At 43.1% G+C, this 20,234-nt stretch overlaps 2 protein-coding genes across 3 annotated transcripts in view; both read left to right on the top strand.

Moving 5' to 3' along the window:
- Positions 1-20,234, top strand: part of LOC5512656 (sodium-coupled monocarboxylate transporter 1) — a 50,888-nt gene that overhangs the window by 15,910 nt on the left and 14,744 nt on the right. For both annotated transcript variants that reach the window (XM_048731969.1, XM_048731968.1), the window contains exons 7-8: positions 6,996-7,125; positions 7,848-7,936. In XM_048731969.1, the coding sequence (XP_048587926.1) occupies positions 6,996-7,125; positions 7,848-7,936 (219 nt within the window). The remainder of the gene's footprint in view (positions 1-6,995; positions 7,126-7,847; positions 7,937-20,234) is intronic.
- On the top strand, positions 14,948-18,070 carry LOC5512654 (histamine H2 receptor). The gene has a single exon (XM_032382111.2). The coding sequence runs from the start codon at positions 16,785-16,787 to the stop codon at positions 17,835-17,837; it is 1,053 nt and encodes a 350-aa protein (XP_032238002.1). The 5' UTR covers positions 14,948-16,784; the 3' UTR covers positions 17,838-18,070.

The raw sequence follows: 20,234 nt of genomic DNA, 5'->3' as shown, positions 1-20,234 counted from the left end.
ACACACCCAATACCACCCACTCTACACACCCCATACCACCCACTCTACACACCCCATATTACCCACTCTACACACCCCATATTACCCACTCTACACACCCCATATTACCCACTCTACACACCCCATATTACCCACTCTACACACCCCATACTACCCACTCTACACACCCCATACTACCCACTCTACACACCCCATACTACCCACTCTACACACCCCATACCACCACTCTACACACCTCATATTACCCACTCTACACACCCCATCTTACCACTCTACACACCCCATACTACCCACTCTACACACCCCATACTACCCACTCTACACACCCCATACTACCCACTCTACACACCCCATCTTACCACTCTACACACCCCATAATACCCACTCTACACACCTAATACCACCCACTCTACACACCCCATACCACCCACTCTACACACCCCATACCACCCACTCTACACACCCCATATTACCCACTCTACACACCCCATATTACCCACTCTACACACCCCATATTACCCACTCTACACACCCCATATTACCCACTCTACACACCCCATATTACCCACTCTACACACCCCATACTACCCACTCTACACACCCCATACCACCACTCTACACACCTCATATTACCCACTCTACACACCCCATACTACCCACTCTACACACCCTATACCACCCTCTCTACACACCCCATATTACCCACTCTACACACCCCATACTACCCACTCTACACACCCCATATTACCCACTCTACACACCCCATACCACCCACTCTACACACCCCATACTACCCACTCTACACAACCCATACTACCCACTCTACACCCCATACCACCCACTCTACACCCCATACTACCCACTCTACACACCCCATACTACCCACTCTACACCCCATACTACCCACTCTACACACCCAACACCACCCACTCTACACACCCCATACCACCCACTCTACACACCCCATACCACCCACTCTACACACCCCATACTACCCACTCTTCACCCCATACCACCCACTCTACACACTCCATACCACCCATTCTACACACCCCATACTACCCACTCTACACACCCCATACTACCCACTCTACACACCCCATACTACCCACTCTACACACCCCATACCACCCACTCTACACACCCCATACTACCTACTCTACACCCCATACTACCCACTCTACACACCCCATACCACCCACTCTACACACCCCATACCACCCACTCTGCACACCCCATACCACCGACTCTACACCCCATACCACCCATTCTACACACCCCATACCACCCACTCTACACACCCCATACCACCCACTCTACACACCCCATACCACCCACTCTACACACCCCATATTACCCACTCTACACACCCCATACTACCCACTCTACACACCCCATACTACCCACTCTACACACCCCATACCACCCACTCTACACACCCCATATTACCTACTCTACACCCCATACTACCCACTCTACACACCCCATACCACCCACTCTACACACCCCATACCACCCACTCTACACACCCCATACCACCGACTCTACACCCCATACCACCCATTCTACACACCCCATACCACCCACTCTACACACCCCATACCACCCACTCTACACACCCCATACCACCCACTCTACACACCCCATATTACCCACTCTACACACCCCATACTACCCACTCTACACACCCCATACCACCCACTATACACACCCCATACTATCCACTCTACACCCCATACCACCCACTCTACACCCCATACTACCCACTCTACACACCCCATACTACCCACTCTACACCCCATACCACCCACTCTACACACCCCATACTACCGACTCTACACACCCCATACCACCCACTCTACACACCCCATACTACCCACTCTACACCCCATACCACCCACTCTACACACTCCATACCACCCATTCTACACACCCCATACCACCCACTCTACACACCCCATACTACCCACTCTACACCCCATACTACCCACTCTACACACCCCATATTACCCACTCTACACACCCCATACTACCCACTCTACACACCCCATACCACCACTCTAAACACCCCATACTACCCACTCTACACACCCCATACCACCCTCTCTACACACCCCATACTACCCACTCTACACCCCATACTACCCACTCTACACACCCAACACCACCCACTCTACACACCCCATACCACCCACTCTACACACCCCATACCACCCACTCTACACACCCCCCATACTACCCACTCTACACACCCCATACCACCCACTCTAAACACCCCATACCACCCACTCTACACACCCCATATTACCCACTCTACACACCCCATCTTACCCACTCTACACACCCCATACCACCCACTCTACACACCCCATACTACCCACTCTACACACCCCATACTACCCACTCTACACCCCATACCACCCACTCTACACACCCCATACTACCGACTCTACACACCCCATACCACCCACTCTATACACCCCATACCACCCACGCTACACACCCCATACCACCCACGCTACACACCCCATACCACCCACTCTACACACTCCATACCACCCATTCTACACACCCCATACTACCCACTCTACACACCCCATACTACCCACTCTACACACCCCATACTACCCACTCTACACACCCCATACCACCCACTCTACACACCCCATACTACCTACTCTACACCCCATACTACCCACTCTACACACCCTATATTACCCACTCTACACACCCCATACCACCCACTCTACACACCCCATACCACCCACTCTACACACCCCATACCACCCACTCTACACACCCCATACTACCCACTCTTCACCCCATACCACCCACTCTACACACTCCATACCACCCATTCTACACACCCCATACTACCCACTCTACACACCCCATACTACCCACTCTACACACCCCATACCACCCACTCTACACACCCCATACTACCTACTCTACACCCCATACTACCCACTCTACACACCCCATACCACCCACTCTACACACCCCATACCACCCACTCTACACACCCCATACCACCGACTCTACACCCCATACCACCCATTCTACACACCCCATACCACCCACTCTACACACCCCATACCACCCACTCTACACACCCCATACCACCCACTCTACACACCCCATATTACCCACTCTACACACCCCATACTACCCACTCTACACACCCCATACTACCCACTCTACACACCCCATACCACCCACTCTACACACCCCATACTACCTACTCTACACCCCATACTACCCACTCTACACACCCCATACCACCCACTCTACACACCCCATACCACCCACTCTACACACCCCATACCACCCACTCTACACACCCCATACCACCGACTCTACACCCCATACCACCCACTCTACACACCCCATGCCACCCACTCTACACACCCCATACCACCCACTCTACACACCCCATATTACCCACTCTACACACCCCATACTACCCACTCTACACACCCCATACCACCCACTCTACACACCCCATACCACCCACTATACACACCCCATACTATCCACTCTACACCCCATACCACCCACTCTACACCCCATACTACCCACTCTACACACCCCATACTACCCACTCTACACCCCATACCACCCACTCTACACACCCCATACTACCGACTCTACACACCCCATACCACCCACTCTACACACCCCATACTACCCACTCTACACCCCATACCACCCACTCTACACACTCCATACCACCCATTCTACACACCCCATACCACCCACTCTACACACCCCATACTACCCACTCTACACCCCATACTACCCACTCTACACACCCCATATTACCCACTCTACACACCCCATACTACCCACTCTACACACCCCATACCACCACTCTACAAACCTAATACTACCCACTCTACACACCCCATACTACCCACTCTACACACCCCATACCACCCTCTCTACACACCCCATACTACCCACTCTACACCCCATACTACCCACTCTACACACCCAACACCACCCACTCTACACACCCCATACCACCCACTCTACACACCCCATACCACCCACTCTACACACCCCCCATACTTCCCACTCTACACACCCCATACCACCCACTCTAAACACCCCATACCACCCACTCTACACACCCCATATTACCCACTCTACACACCCCATACTACCCACTCTACACACCCCATACCACCCACTCTACACACCCCATACTACCCACTCTACACACCCAATACTACCCACTCTACACCCCATACCACCCACTCTACACACCCCATACTACCGACTCTACACACCCCATACCACCCACTCTATACACCCCATACCACCCACGCTACACACCCCATATTACCCACTCTACACACCCCATACTACCCACTCTACACATCCCATACCACCCACTCTACACACCCCATACCACCCACTCTACACACCCCATACTACCCACTCTACACACCCCATACTACCCACTCTACACACCCCATACTACCCACTCTACACGCCCCATACCACCCACTCTACACACCCGATACTACCCACTCTACACACCCTATATTACCCACTCTACACACCCCATACCACCTACTCTACGCACCCCATACTACCCACTCTACACACCCCATATTACCCACTCTACACACCCCATACTACCCACTCTACACACCCCATACCACCCACTCTACACACCCCATACTACCCACTCTACACACCCCATACTACCCACTCTACACCCCATACCACCCACTCTACACACCCCATACTACCCACTCTACACACCCCATACTACCCACTCTACACACCCCATATTACCCCCTCTACACACCCCATACCACCCACTCTACACCCCATACTACCTACTCTACACACCCCATACTACCCACTCTACACACCCCATACCAGCCACTCTACACACCCCACACCACCCACTCTACACACCCCACACCACCCACTCTACACACCCCATACCACCCACTCTACACACCCCATACTACCCAATCTACACACCCGATACTACCCACTCTACTTACCCCATACTACCCACTCTACACACCCCATACTACCCACTCTACACACCCCATACCACCCACTCTACACACCCCATACTACCCACTCTACACACCCCATACTACCCACTCTACACACCCGATACTACCCACTCTACACACCCCATATTACCCACTCTACACACCCCATACTATCCACTCTACACACCCCATACCACCCACTCTACACACCCCATACTACCCACTCTACACCCCATACCACCCACTCTACACACCCCATACTACCCACTCTACACACCCCATACCACCCACTCTACACACCCCATACTACCCACTCTACACACCCCATACCACCCACTCTACACACCCCATATTACCCACTCTACACACCCCATACCACCCACTCTACACCCCATACTACCTACTCTACACACCCCATACTACCCACTCTACACACCCCATACCACCCACTCTACACACCCCATACCACCCACTCTACACACCCCATACCACCCACTCTACACACCCCATACTACCCACTCTACACACCCCATACTACCCACTCTACACACCCCATACCACCCACTCTACACACCCCATATTACCCACTCTACACACCCCATATTACCCACTCTACACACCCCATATTACCCACTCTACACACCCCATACCACCCACTCTACACACCCCATACTACCCACTCTACGCACCCCATACCACCCACTCTACGCACCCCATACTACCCACTCTACGCACCCCATACCACCCACTCTACGCACCCCATACTACCCACTCTACACACCCCATACTACCCACTCTACACACCCCATGCTACCCACTCTACACACCCCATGCCACCCACTCTACACACCCCATACTACCCACTCTACACACCCCATATTACCCACTCTACACACCCCATACTACCCACTCTACACACCCCATACCACCCACTCTACACCCCATACTACCCACTCTACACACCCCATACTACCCACTCTGCACACCCCATACCACCCACTCTACACACCCCATACTACCCACTCTACACACCCCATCTTACCACTCTACACACCCCATACTACCCACTCTACACACCCCATACTACCCACTCTACACACCCCATACTACCCACTCTACACACCCCATCTTACCACTCTACACACCCCATACTACCCACTCTACACACCCCATACTACCCACTCTACACACCCCATACTACCTACTCTACACACCCCATACTACCCACTCTACACACCCCATACTACCCACTCTACACACCCCATATTACCCACTCTACACACCCCATACCACCCACTCTACACACCCTATATTACCCACTCTACACACCCCATACTACCCACTCTGCACACCCCATACTACCCACTCTACACCCCATACCACCCACTCTACACACCCCATACCACCCACTCTACACACCCCATACTACCCACTCTACACACCCCATACTACCCACTCTACACACCCAATACCACCCACTCTACACCCCATACCACCCACTCTACACACCCCATACCACCCACTCTACACACCCCATACCACCCACTCTACACACCCCATACTACCCACTCTACACACCCCATATTACTTACTCTACACACCCCATACTACCCACTCTACACACCCCATACTACCCACTCTACACACCCCATACTACCCACTCTACACACCCCATACTACCCACTCTACACACCCCATACTACCCACTCTACACACCCCATACCACCCACTCTACACACCCCATACCACCCACTCTACACACCCCATACTACCCACTCTACGCACCCCATACCACCCACTCTACACACCCCATACTACCCACTCTACACACCCCATACCACCCACTTGCATCCTAATGAGAACCAACCTTTATGGTCTTGCATCCTCTGCTGCCTTGTTACTAGCAAGATGACACTGACCTTTGGTGTTTTCTAATGCTAACTCATGTCAAACCTTTTCCGTTGAACACAGGTCTGTATGGATTAACCTTCCCTTGAGTATTCTGGCGGTGTCGCTGTGTGCTATGTGTGGCTGTGTGATCTACGCATTCTACCACAATTGTGATCCAAAGTCACTTAAAGTAATTTCTAGTGGTGACCAGGTAAGAGGAGCCTGGTTTAAAAATAGGCACTCCTTCGTTATTGTTTCAATCTGTACATCTTATAATTTTCATCAGTATTTTTTGGATAAAGATTTATTTGTCTAACAATATTTCATTTAAAGTTTGGTCTTCTTTCACATCTTTACAACGTAATTTTCTATTTATTTTGTATGTATTTATATACTTTTTTTAAACGACTTTCCATGTATAGACACAAGTGGACACCATAATGTTTTCCCATAAAAAATACATTTTCCAGTTTTATGCTCTAAGTTGGCCCTTTACTCATCCATCGTCTTCCGATTTTTTTAACTCGGATTTTTGGAGTCATTTTAGGAGTTTTTCAAGTCTAGATCCATTAAGTCTTTGACTTTACTTCCTCTTTCCAATGTGACATTCCATTTATTACTTCATTGCTCAAAATTCTCCACCTTCTCGCCGAAAATTGCTCAGCTCTAGTACTTAACCCTTTCGTTATTCCTTTGAACTTTTTTTTAATCTTCCCTCTTATCATCTGCCTCCATTCTTCTCTCATAACCCCTCTAACAATTCCCGCCCCTTTCCCCATAAGTTGAGCTGACCCCTATCCGCTAGCTTTCAGGCACTTCTGAAATCTTGACTTTCGCAAATCAAACTTTAAAAGGCCTTTGATTCACACGCTCGGTTGCTTGCAATTCCCCTTTAACTTGTATCGCCCTCTTACTTTTTACACTGCTTTCCAGATCCTACCGTACTTTGTAATGCACGTACTTGGAGAACTTTATGGGATTCCTGGACTCTTCCTGGCATGTCTTTTTAGTGGTACTCTCAGGTGAGAGCAAGGGTGGTGTGAGGGTGAAAGGGCGGTGCATAAGAGCAAGGGTGGTGTAGGGCTGGAAGGGTGCTGTGAGGGTGGTTTAAGGCTGGGAAGGTTGGAAGGGTGGTGTATGGGTCGAAGGGTGGGTAGGGGTGGAAGGGCGGTGCATAAGTGAAAGGGTGGCTTGAGTAAAAGAAATGTTGTTAGGGGCAAACATTTTGTGTGAGCAGGGTGGATTGGTAGCAAAAATGTTTAGGTTTCAGTAATAATATAATAATGTTTCAGTAATACAGTCGAACCTCTATTAAGCGGCCCTCTATTGAGCGGCCCCCCTTTATTCAACGGTCATTTACCAAAGTCCCGAATTTTCCCCCTTATGTTTACTGTAAATTTGACCTCTATTGAGCGGTCACCTTCAAATATGTATTCACAAGGAATCTCGAGTCCATAGCCACCACCTCTGTCCACCCACTTCCCTTTGACTACGACTTTCTCACAGTTCGTAGGTCTTTTGAGATATTTGGTAACCCACGTTGACATCAGTTTGGGAATATGCCTGATAACTTCGTAATCGTCAACTAGAGTATTCGGGTGACCGTCTCCATCCATCACTGTTTTGTCGGCTTTTTCTCTTACGATTGCAACAGCATTCGGATCCTTTATGTTAGTTGGTTCCCGCATAAGTTTGTAAACATCTTCTAGTGCTGGTTCCCACTCAGTCATGTATTCATGGTATCCCCGAATGAATGCAACTGGGTCAGATTTGTGAGTTTTTGGGTACGGCAACGCACTGCGAGTTTTTTATTCGACTTCCAAAATCGCGCAAACGCTTAATGACGGATATCGACGGAAACGACGCGTGTAACATCACCTTAACGCACTCATTTACTTTACATAACGCCAGCGAAAGTAGCTCATGCCCATAGAATTGGGCAAAGCCACAGAGCCGTATAGGCAAAAACAAACTGACTAGGCGATTTCAAACATTTCTGGATGAAATTGGAATGCACCAGGCCCCGTCTTAGGGCTAACATGATTGTTACTGTTGTTTATTATAATAAAAAGTTCTTACATATAATGACAGCCCGATTTACGCTAATTTAGGGGCGAAAATAGCGAAACCTCTATTAAGCGGTTAACCTCTATTAAGCGGTCACTAAGCTAAGTCCCGAGGGTGACCGCTTAATAGAGGATCGACTGTAATTGTTTCAGCAATAATGTTCAGTGTTCAGTATTCCGTTAGGTGTGTGTGTGTGTGTGTGTGTGTGTGGGGGGGGGGGGGGGGGGGGGGAGTGACTGGTAAAGAAACACGGGATGTTCGGCGGGTGATGGGAAGGTTCACACAATATGCGTGACTCTGCTTGCTATGAGCACCCTCGATACGTGCGTGCGGTTTTATCCAGCCCACGGCAATGTCAAGGACAAAGGGAAGCTATTGAGTGCCCTTAGTCTTCGCTGCCCCCACGTCCCTTGCTACGCGTGCTATATTTACAAAAATTGGTTTCGAGTTAATCCAATATCCGATTGATGAAGAATTGTGGATAAAATGGTTTTGTCAGATTTCGGTAAATATGGAAAAGCGTTGTTCGACGAACAACATGTTCTATCTAATATATCGTCCTTGCGTCTTTTTCCTATCCATTCCATTTGAAGAGCTCCAAATAACATTACACTTGACAATAGTGGGATAAAAGCATGGTACCCTCTTTGGATGGATGATATCCCTTGCCATTTTTGTTTCATTTTTCGACTCCTCGGTGACATTTCTCTAATACATTCTAGACAACATGTCTGCTTACTAAATCCTGGTTTGAGGTTGTGTGCTTTAGCTAAACGTTCGGCTAATATTCCGTCAAATAGGGCTTTATTCGATATGGAATTCCCCTAATCGTTACAGACTGCGAGGAGCCCATTCAATCTAAGCAAAGATCGCGAGGGGATCCTACTTGATTAGTTCTGTGTTATAGACTTGTTATATATTTCTCGTACTTTAGTACATTAAAAGGGACTGTTTTGTTCCTTTGCAGGAATGGTATTCGTAATACTTTCAAATTATATTTTTTCCCTTACTTTGAGTTGATTAAACTTATTTCGTCCTTGCGGAAGAGTTATTGAGCGCGTTGTCATTTACAAAATGACTAAGAAGAACTATTTGCCCATGCGCCTGCATTAACGTTTTAGAAACATTCAGGTGAAATTGTGAAAATGCATTTAAGGCTGACTTGTGCAGACGCGATTCTCGTTATCCCTTTTTCCTTGATGGTTTAAGTTGTGCGAGAAAATAGAGCAAAAATTTGTTAATCAACCCTTGCTTTCAAACATTTGATTTAACATTTTTGTATATACGACTTATCAAGATCACTTTATCACTCTAATTATGGTATTTCACTATGCTGAGCCGAAAAGTCAATGTGCCCATTTTTCGAATTTGTCATTTTCGAAGTAATTTTTCGTTTCAATGCTAAGCCTTTAGTACTTCTGTTTGATTGAGTGGCGGAAGCAGTTTGCCTATCGTATTTATGATTATTCTAAAGCTTCTTATCTGTAAAGACTTATGACCTTGTTAGCGCGATTCTATGAAGAATATTTGCAAAATTAGCCTCGAGATAGACCTTGCCAAAATGCGCATACGCAATTCGCTGGTAATGAATTTGTTGTCTTTGATTGTGGTTTGGTCTTTTTTTTTGTTTTGAAGATTTGAGAAAATTGCCTTTTACGTGTTACTAAGTAACGATAGCCCAGCAAGATTTTAAGAAAAATAAGAGGAAATGAAATAATTAGAAAAATCTGTTTATTGTGAGGAACTGCTATAAGCAATTAACTTTTATTATTTTATTATTTTTTTGCACAGAATTACAGAAATCATGTTATCCATTGATAGCTATAAAACACTCTAGAGCTTGAATTTAATTTCTGTGAATTTCTTTTTGTACGAATGAAACGGAATAAAAAGGAAGACTTGTCTCCTATTTTTTCTATCGAGATAATGGCAGGGAAATATTCCTGAAGAATTTTCCATCCTTTTCTCGTGCCCCTAAGAATTCATCTGGACTCTTAAAACTACAGTGGTACCTCTTCTATGTTGTCACCCTCGCTTGGAGGTCGACCACTTAAAAAGTTGTCTAAATAAAAATATTATAGTGAAAATGCAAATACTTTGAGACTTTGTATAGTGGTCGCTGAATAGAAGTCAGCCGATTAATTAAGGTAGTCGTAAATTTCCGATTTCCTTTTATCTTCCATCTATCGCGTCACTGATGATATTTTCATATCAGTTTCAAAGTATCGCGATCCAAACATATTCAATTTCTGCTCACTCCAATCCCAATCCTTATAAGATTTGTATCGTATGCCTTGTAATCGCTAAAGTTTTGTCGTAAGATTGTGTTAGTTCCTTGCTGCCATTTGCCGAAAGAAATTAGATTTTTGGAGGTGCAAAGATGTTTGTGTCTTTTTTGCTCTTCCTTAGAATATGCCAAGAAATGAATACTAAGGGGAGGTTTTATTTAATTGCCAATTGAAAAAAAATATTTTTTTATTCAAAACATAAAACACAAGAGAGTATGGGTTTGTTTATATGCTCTCTTGAAACATCCAGTTTTTTTTAAGTTAATTCATACAAAATTACATAATAATTTCAGCTAATTAATATTCTGTGAGCTTATTCAAACAACTTGTTTCTGGAAAGATGGTAAATTTAGAGTCAAGGACAAGGACTTATTCTAACAATTGAATAATTAGAAAACAAAGATCATATTATAGGTGTTGCTATTTCCGCTAATCGTTTCCAAGCAAGGAAATATCAAAAGGATTTTGATTCACTTTTCATAAACACTTATACTAAAAATGCACTTATCCTAATTTTCATGGCTCTGCCAAAAAAATTTACCCATCCGCTTTGGATAATACGGAAGTGCGTCGAAACAAAATTAGAATTTTTACTCTCTTTTGAAAATCTGAAGTGCTCTTAAACTTAAGGGTATTTTTTTCTGCTTTAGAGACAAGAGTACTCGAGTGAGTAAACGGATAAAAGAGATCTACTTCAGATAATTCCCCGAGAATCTTGATCGCAGATTAGATTTAGTACTTTATTACTTGTTTAACTTTATTTCTGAACACAACGTAACACTTTTCCTCGCAAACTCTTTTTGTTTTCTTCCATGAAATAAATTCGAGAGCTAAGTATCGTACGTTTAGTAAAATGCACGTTTTATGTTTATTTTCAAAAGCGACTTTCTTGTTGTTGCTAATGATATTACGGAATATGCTAAAAGATGTATTCAACTAACTTAAGTCCTTTCTTGCTCTCAATGTTTCGTCATTTTGAGCTTTAGGAAAATCCCTTTTAGTTGAAAAATGCTTCCGTGCAAACTCATGATAAGGCAGTTCATTTTCAATCGTCGTATCAATACCTTCTCGACATTTTCAAGTATCTCGCTCATCGCGTTTCGCTATTTGAGGTTTGAGTATCAAGTCAAGCAGTCAGGTACAGATGATGTTGTCCAGAAAAGCTTACAATAGACTTTGTTTGCGGATGCCAATCATCGTGAGCTGTTTCCTCTTATTGGCCCGGAAGGATCGACAGTGGTCCTTGCTCTCTTTTTGTTCAATCTGCAAATCTCACATGTTTAAAAAAGCTGTCCTCTCTTTCGTCCTTGTCAGACCTTTTCAAAGTAAAAAAATGGATTGTGATAATCTTTATTAAACAATCATGGACAACAATGACCTTTTTTCTTTGAGTGCTTTTAGAGTTTTCAGCGCCACTAATTACAGATAACAACAACAAAATTTGAATGATTAAATAAAGAAAACTACTTGCCGAGCTTAATACCAATTCTTACCCACATGCTGTTCATTGTTGCATCTATTTTACACAGAAAACCATTCACAGTTTATTTATTAATATGCATCAACTATTAGATTATGCCCGCCCAATTTTCTTTTTCTAAAAGCTATTTTTTTTTTTCACTCCGTATATTTTTGCTTGTCTTTTTATCGTTTCACCTAAACATCTTCTTGAATGAAGAGTGGTCCGGACCGATGTTTGTGACGTTAAGGATTGAAAATTAGATCTGATTTAGGAAAGATCGGTATTATCCGGGCAAAGCTTGATGCTTGATACACGCCGAAACCATAACAAGTTTTAAAATTTCTGTTAAATTGCTTTGTTTATATAAACCAATATATCTCGTCAATTATTTCCTTTCTTTGTCGTCATATTTGTTATGATCAAACATCGTTATCCCTGATTATTTTTCGACTTTGAATGATAAACTACTTCAGTAGATAAAATCCCCAGATTTACTGTTGATATTTTTACATCATTTGCAAAATATGTTAATACGACCTCATAAATATTACGTGAGGATGCCCCTTGATTTATTTTTGTGTATCTTTTTCAGTTGTAAACAAAAAAGACATCTTCTTTGAAAGTTTCTTTCGGGTTGCAAAAACATGCTTTGTTCTGTCATCGAATTCGGTGTTTTTTTGTTTGTCGATGTTTTTCGTTGATACTCATGAATTTGGTAGCTATTTAGCCATTTATTAAACTGGTGTACCCTTTTCATGTTTGAATCTGGTTTCTTGAGCATTCCAGCGTCTACATTGTTTCCAACACTCCCGTGGCAATTAAAGAATATCGACGGTCAGTTGTTTGTTTTGTTTACATATGGACATACGGCAGTCTGTTCGCAAGAAGACTTCAACCATCCACGGATAAGTCTGGCACATCATTTTTATATAATATTTGATAAAATTGATACGCGTTGATAATATTTCATTGAAGATATTCCAGTCACTCGGTTAAAAAAGCCGATGACAATCGAGATTCTTGTGACCTAATTTTGTGCTGGAGCGTAAAATGGCGGAGTAATTTGCCTTCTTAAAGTGGTTTAGAAGGTCTGTCTCTTGTAGTCTGGGTATCTGAGGGAGGGGGCGCTCACTGTTTACTGTATTCTCCAAGATTACAGACTCATTAGGTAACAGCCATTAAAAAAGTGTTCAGTTAAATTTTTCAGGACACAACGAAGAAGTCGCAATATTAGATCGTGGATGTAATGATAATGACATGTTAATATAAAATATTAATTTTAGGCATGTCAAATGGAGGCTGGGTCATGGTACTAATATACGAAAAGGTTGATAATTTACACACGCGTACAAATTGTGACATAATATATTATTACGGATGCAAAATATTCAAGTGCTCGAAAATAAAAGCGCAAAAAGGCGAGAAAGTGAAAGCAAGCGAGGAATGCGACTTCTACAAATAGATAATATCAAGGCAGCATAAATAAAATTCCTTTATGGTTTTTGATTTGCGTTTAAGGTTTGCAACATCTTGCTGTATGAAAATAATTCTTATTTTATCTTTTCGATGTAAAAAAATAGGCTAATTTACCTTGAAAAATGATTTGGCAAGCCTGATTATTCCATTTAATATTTACTTTTGAACTCTCCAACATGTTCTATAATCAAGAACGACTGTTCTGAACACCACTGGGGCATCTTTTGTACCTATTTGAACCTCCTTTTAACGCAGACAAACGGTGGGTTATATTTCGCACACCATGGGTATGTTTCAATGTGCCATTAATTTAGCGGTCGATTGTTTGAGTAGCACAGAATTTGCAATAAAAAAAATCGAATTCTTTAATCGGCTCAGCCTTCCGTCGCATTTCAGGGGGTAGAACTTCGCCGATCCAATTACCGATATTCTCGTAAAATCATAATAGCCCCACTTAAAGAACCCATTTTCTCTAAGCTTACCGGCTATTTCAGGCGTCCTTCGGGATATAGGGTTTCTAGGGGGTGTAGTATTAAACTACAGATTTTGTTTATATCGGCTGCGTGGGTAACTAACATGCCAGTTATCCAATGCAAGCAAAGGAACACTTTATATAGCCTGCGGAAGCGCTGTAAAGTTTTAAATATTACGCGGCATTTAGCTTTGGGAAGCAAGATGACAATGTTATTAGTTTAAGCCCTGTACTAGCTATCCTTTGCCCCACTGCTTTTTCTGATATTTATTGCACTTCGTGTTTTTTGCGACTCGCATTTGAGTCTCTTGTTTCTAATCCTCATCACGTACTTGATTTTCCTCAATTTTTAATAGCCAGCGTGAAATGTGAAGCACCCATTATAGCCACTGCTATTGACCTCACACTTTCCCTCTTATATTAACAAAGCCTTTGGATCACGCTGAGAGCTTGATTGTATAAAACTCGTTTTTCTTTCTCTATCTTTTTCTATTCCATCGAAAAGTAAACCCTTTGAAAGGATGAGAATTTCCCTTTATTTTTGTTAATCTGCAAAGCGAGTAACTAGGATCAATTTCAATTTTCTGCTTGATGAAGGTATGTTATTTCGTTTGCGCGTCCTTTATGGCTCAAATAACTAGCTTCTACACTGAATCTTTCTATTTACCAAGGGTATTATTTCTTTTATCAATTACGACACTCCGCGTACCTCCCCGTGCCAAAACTTTCCATAAATTTACTTGTTCAGCTTGACTATCCCATGTTTATTTAAAGGAGGCGTCACATACTGGCTAAATAGTGCTTTTGCTACTGTTTACGCTCACAGCTTTTCCTTGACTTATGTCACTTTCGGAGCTGAATTTGATTGCATCTGAGCTGAATTTGATTGCACGCTTGTCTCTTGTGCAGCGCCCGTTGTATTTTGGCGGTAAAGTAGTTCAAGGCAAGCATTTAATGCTGTAAAGCTTGATTTACAGAGCTAATATCCGCATTACGTTGTGAAATTTATTCTACACTATTGTACCTTCAATCGCTTATTTTGGCAATTTTGATTGAAAAAAGTACATCCTTTTTTAGCGTTTTCATAGCTTGTTTGCTTTTAGTATAGGAGATCTCATCTGCATCTACACTGTCCATTTGGACCCCGATTACTTTTCTTGTGTCCTTATCAGCCGCCGATACCCCAAGAAACCGTTAACACAACGTTTAAAGCAAAATATTACTTTTGTATTGTGTATTTTTCTAGTTCGGAAATTCCCTAGTCATAACTAATTGTCTTTGCTGTGAATGCGAAGCCCGAAAATAATGTTTAACAAAAATATCCGCTTGGAACATTCGTGTCGTTTTGCAGTTTTCTCAGGAGCGACTGTATTTGTTTTTGCTCTACAAAGGGAAATTATGTTTGTCAGTTTTCTTTATTAAGATGGTCACATACTCCCATTGTGATTTTCAGTCCTAGGTATATTGGATTTCCCTCGCACGCAAGTAGTCTGCATTGAATTACTTTAGCTAATGTAATTTGCCGTGTGAATAAAAACAATGATGATAAGTTCGTATCCATTTTGCGTCGACGACCTGACAGATAATGCACATTCAAAGCAAAACGAGTTTTCTTCTATAATCTGTACTTCCCTGGTGGTGTAGCCATCGGTTACGATATCATTTCTCTTGAGCGTACCAGCCAATCAGAATGCGCGCTCTTAAAACCCACAGCTATGACGTCAATGGCGTGTGATTGGTTGAAGCTCGCTTTGTTGCTTTTGCGCCAATATACAAGCAGCGCCCGTTGAAATTAAAATCATTTAGGATTAATATATTTATCGGAGCCTCGAAGTCGGTTTCATGGATAACAGCTCTATAATAACCATCAAGCCCGTACGGTAGACTCAGATCACTTCGACCCGCGAGCTTAATGCATCTAAGCCAAGACCCTTTGGTAAAGCACTCTTTGGCGCAAGAAAGGCGCAATATTGGACCAGGTGCGCTATGAAATCAGCACAACCAGGTAATTCGTGAACAGCCTTTCAAATTGAAGGGAAGTGCCGACACGTCGTTGATATAAAGAGTACCAGGTCAAGGCTTGTTGAGTCTTTTTCTCTCTCGTCATGAATGCGACTGTGAACTCTTCGGCTCAACTGCCGCCCTCTGGAGAAGCTGGGCTATTTAATCCAGCGTTCGACGGAGCGCTGATAGTGCTTAGTATGCTGATCGTCGGCGTGAACTCTATCGTGATCTACCTTTTCTTCACGCGAGAGTACCTGCAAACTAAAACCAATAGCCTCCTGGTCAGCCTTTCCATCAGTGATCTGATGGTGGGGGTACTTGGCATCCCTTTGAATATCAGCTGCAATGCCCTGATGTTACAAAGGAACAGTCAAGTATGCGCCGCAGGTACTATTTTATACCGTCTGCAAGGAGTCTCCGAGATGACCCATATTTTCGCCACCACACTTGAACGATATATATACGTTATGTTTCCCATGAAGTATATACACATCGTGACCGCCGCAAGAGTGCTTTATTTGGTGTCCGGAGTTTGGTTGATATCGCTTTTCGTCGCGCTCATACCCCTTGCCTGGCAAAACCCCAACGAGTACTTCGTAGAAACGCCGTCTAAGAACCGCCTCCTGTACGCTGCAATCTATAACGTTTTCGGCGCCGTGTTCTTTTTTCTCCTTCCCTTGGTGATCATGATGATAAGCTATGCTCGCATGTTTGTGGTCGTCCATCGGCAAATCAAAGAAATACGGATGCAGAACTATCCAAGATCGTCATCACAACGCCCGCCAGTCGCCACTGAAGCGCGCGCCATCTCGATCTTCGCGCTTATGCTGTCTGTGTTCACCGTTTGCTGGTCCTCCTGGTACATAATGGCTATAATGTTTTACACCGGCCATCACGCCATGTTACCGTATGAGCTCCTAGACGCTCTTGACTTTCTCCGTTTTGCTGTGGCGTTTGTTAACCCGATACTGTACACGTTTTTGAAGCGCGATTTTTCCCGCGCGCTTCGCTCGCTTGTGCGGCGCGAGGGGGTCCGGCCGGGAGAATTCATGTCGTCGACGAGATTGCGCTCAATGGCATCTGCTTTGCAAACACGCACCTCGACATCCTACGGCGAGGAAAATCCAATCTCTGGAAATGGAAGCTCAACATGAATTAGACTATCGCTTACACGCGTCAACAAAATGTCACCACTGATCTCAAGTGGTGAAACGTGCAGGAGTCCTATTGACAAACATTTCGCGGAGTTACAATTTTCGCTAGCTGCTCTTTTGGCTCCGAAATATTCCTCATTACGCTATAAACATCGAGGTATTTGGTACATTTGAGATCTTTACCATGAACAATGCTAAGTGACAGGAACTTATTTCCCAAAGAACAAGTGGAGGTAATTTACTATGTAATTTACTATGATTCGCGACGAAATGTTGAAAAATTATTGAGTTTTTAGTTCATCTACCAGTACAATACTATGCTAGTTGCAATTATTTGCCTTCGCATAAACAAATGAAAATACTTTACGAAGTAGCTTACCTTTGCTAAAAGCCATAGGAAACGAATTATAATGAAGTCAAGAATAGCTAGATAATGCACAGTAAAGAAGCAACAAAGAGAAACATTCAGCGATTGATGGTTTTGAGTATGCTCACATGCGTAATAAACCGAGCCGCCTTTGAAAAACAGCTGAATAATTTGATGCCTACAATCGGGCTTTTCGTATAAATAATATGGCCATTTCATTCTTTGTTTTAAAACCCACCATGAAATCCTTGTCTGTCGGGCTTTCTATTTTACCATTAACTCTAGAACGGAGCATTTCCGGTGCTGGAATATTCTCCATGTGTTTTCCTAGCAAACGGATAATAATAGATCAGTTCTAGTGCTTTGCGCAAACTTTCGCAGAAGTTTTCAGTAAATCGCGGAAATGGTATTTATTGGGAAAAAAATTATAGTTAATTTCAAGGGTTTAGTGTCCGACAAGATTAAGATTTCAATTTTGGGAAAGTAATGAAGAGTTTATCTGATTTAAAAGAAACTAAATTCAAATACAATGCAAAGAGAGATGTGCCAGTAATTACCTTGGAATTTCCTTTTATTTTTTAGGGCTTCTTGCATCTATTCTTTCGGGATTTTCTCTGGCAAATTTACAGAGTTTTAAACGGCTTGCATCGAATTATTTTAAACTACTAGATAAGGCGGACAATTAATTCTTTGAAATATTCACTTTAATGTTCCATGTCATATTCGATAAAAATTATGTGCCATATGATAAACACAACTGTAAAAACCCGTAGTAATGTTTCAAGAAAATTGTCGAAATAAAGATTCGCATATAGACTTGTCTGAATGCTTTAAATTCAATCGAATACTGTAGTGATAAGAGGGATTGATCTATATTTTTATTTTGATATTGAGTAATTATGATACAATCGATGTCATTATGCGCTATAGAATTGGCGGATTCCCAAAGGCATTGGAGGCACGCTTGCAGCTTGAGAAAAAGGCGGGAAATCTCGTCACGATATCAACTTGGCGAATATCTACGACGTGCCTCAAATGTCGCAAACAATCGCAAACGGAGCTCATGTTTGGCCGGGATTTTAAAATGGGGATGAAATTATATCTGTATTTTTAATTTGTATTAGTTACCAGTATTATTTCAGCTAAAATGATGGTTTTATTTTCACTTACGTGCCGTAAGACTTGATCCTTTAAGGTTTGATTACAAGACCACACAAAATCTGGTTGAGTGAAAGTGAAAAGTAATACTAGCAGTTAATAAAAGATAAGGGAAGGAAAAGTAAAGAATTGGTAAAACGGGCTGTGGGAAATATAAAAAAAAATTATAGAACGGTAAAAAACATACAAAAAAGAGTCATGTTTTGACCGTTTTCTTTTCTGTTTTTTTTTCTTTTCTTTTCATTTTCCTTCCCCTTCTTTCAAAAACAAAAAGGCGAAATAAAGTAGATGGTCCTTCAGACTTGAACTGCTACTTTAAGTTAAAGCACTAAATGTGTGAAGGTTTTGCGTTGTACTTCATCACGAGTAACTTCCTCCTTTTTTTTGTCTGTCAAATCTCCTCTTTTCTTTTTTTTTTTTTTCGCTCTGCCAAATCTTTTATTAGCTGAAATCAAGTTCACTGACAAAGAAATCAGATAGATTAAGAACTAAAAGGGAAAAACAACTAAAGAGACCCTCAGATTTTAAGATCTGCTACTTTCAGTAAAAACACCAGAGGTGTAAGGGTTTTGCGTTGGAGGAGTTTGAACTTGTTTTTGTTTTATTGGTCATTTCGAACTGTCAGCTTAAAGCTTTAGAAAGATGATTGTGAGATTATCGCGCTGCTATATTTTCTTCTTGCTAGAGGTAGCTCTCAACTTCCTGTCGAAAATGTATTCAAAATGTCTGTCGCAGCGTTTTTCTTTTCTTCTCTCCTTGATCGTGTGTTTAATGTGAGTACGACGTAAAAATTACCTTCGCTTATTTTAGAACTGTGAATATAGTATTCCCTGGGTGTGGCAATAACTATAAAATTTAAAAAATACCATTTT

The sequence above is a fragment of the Nematostella vectensis genome, chromosome 9 (assembly GCF_932526225.1).
Source record: "Nematostella vectensis chromosome 9, jaNemVect1.1, whole genome shotgun sequence".
Classification (NCBI taxonomy): Eukaryota; Metazoa; Cnidaria; class Anthozoa; order Actiniaria; family Edwardsiidae; genus Nematostella; species Nematostella vectensis.
This window is presented reverse-complemented; position numbering and strand designations above follow the sequence as displayed.

Excerpts from the sequence above, each read along its gene's own strand:
- LOC5512654 (XM_032382111.2), top strand. The coding sequence starts at position 16,785 with ATGAATGCGACTGTGAACTCTTCGGCTCAACTGCCGCCCTCTGGAGAA.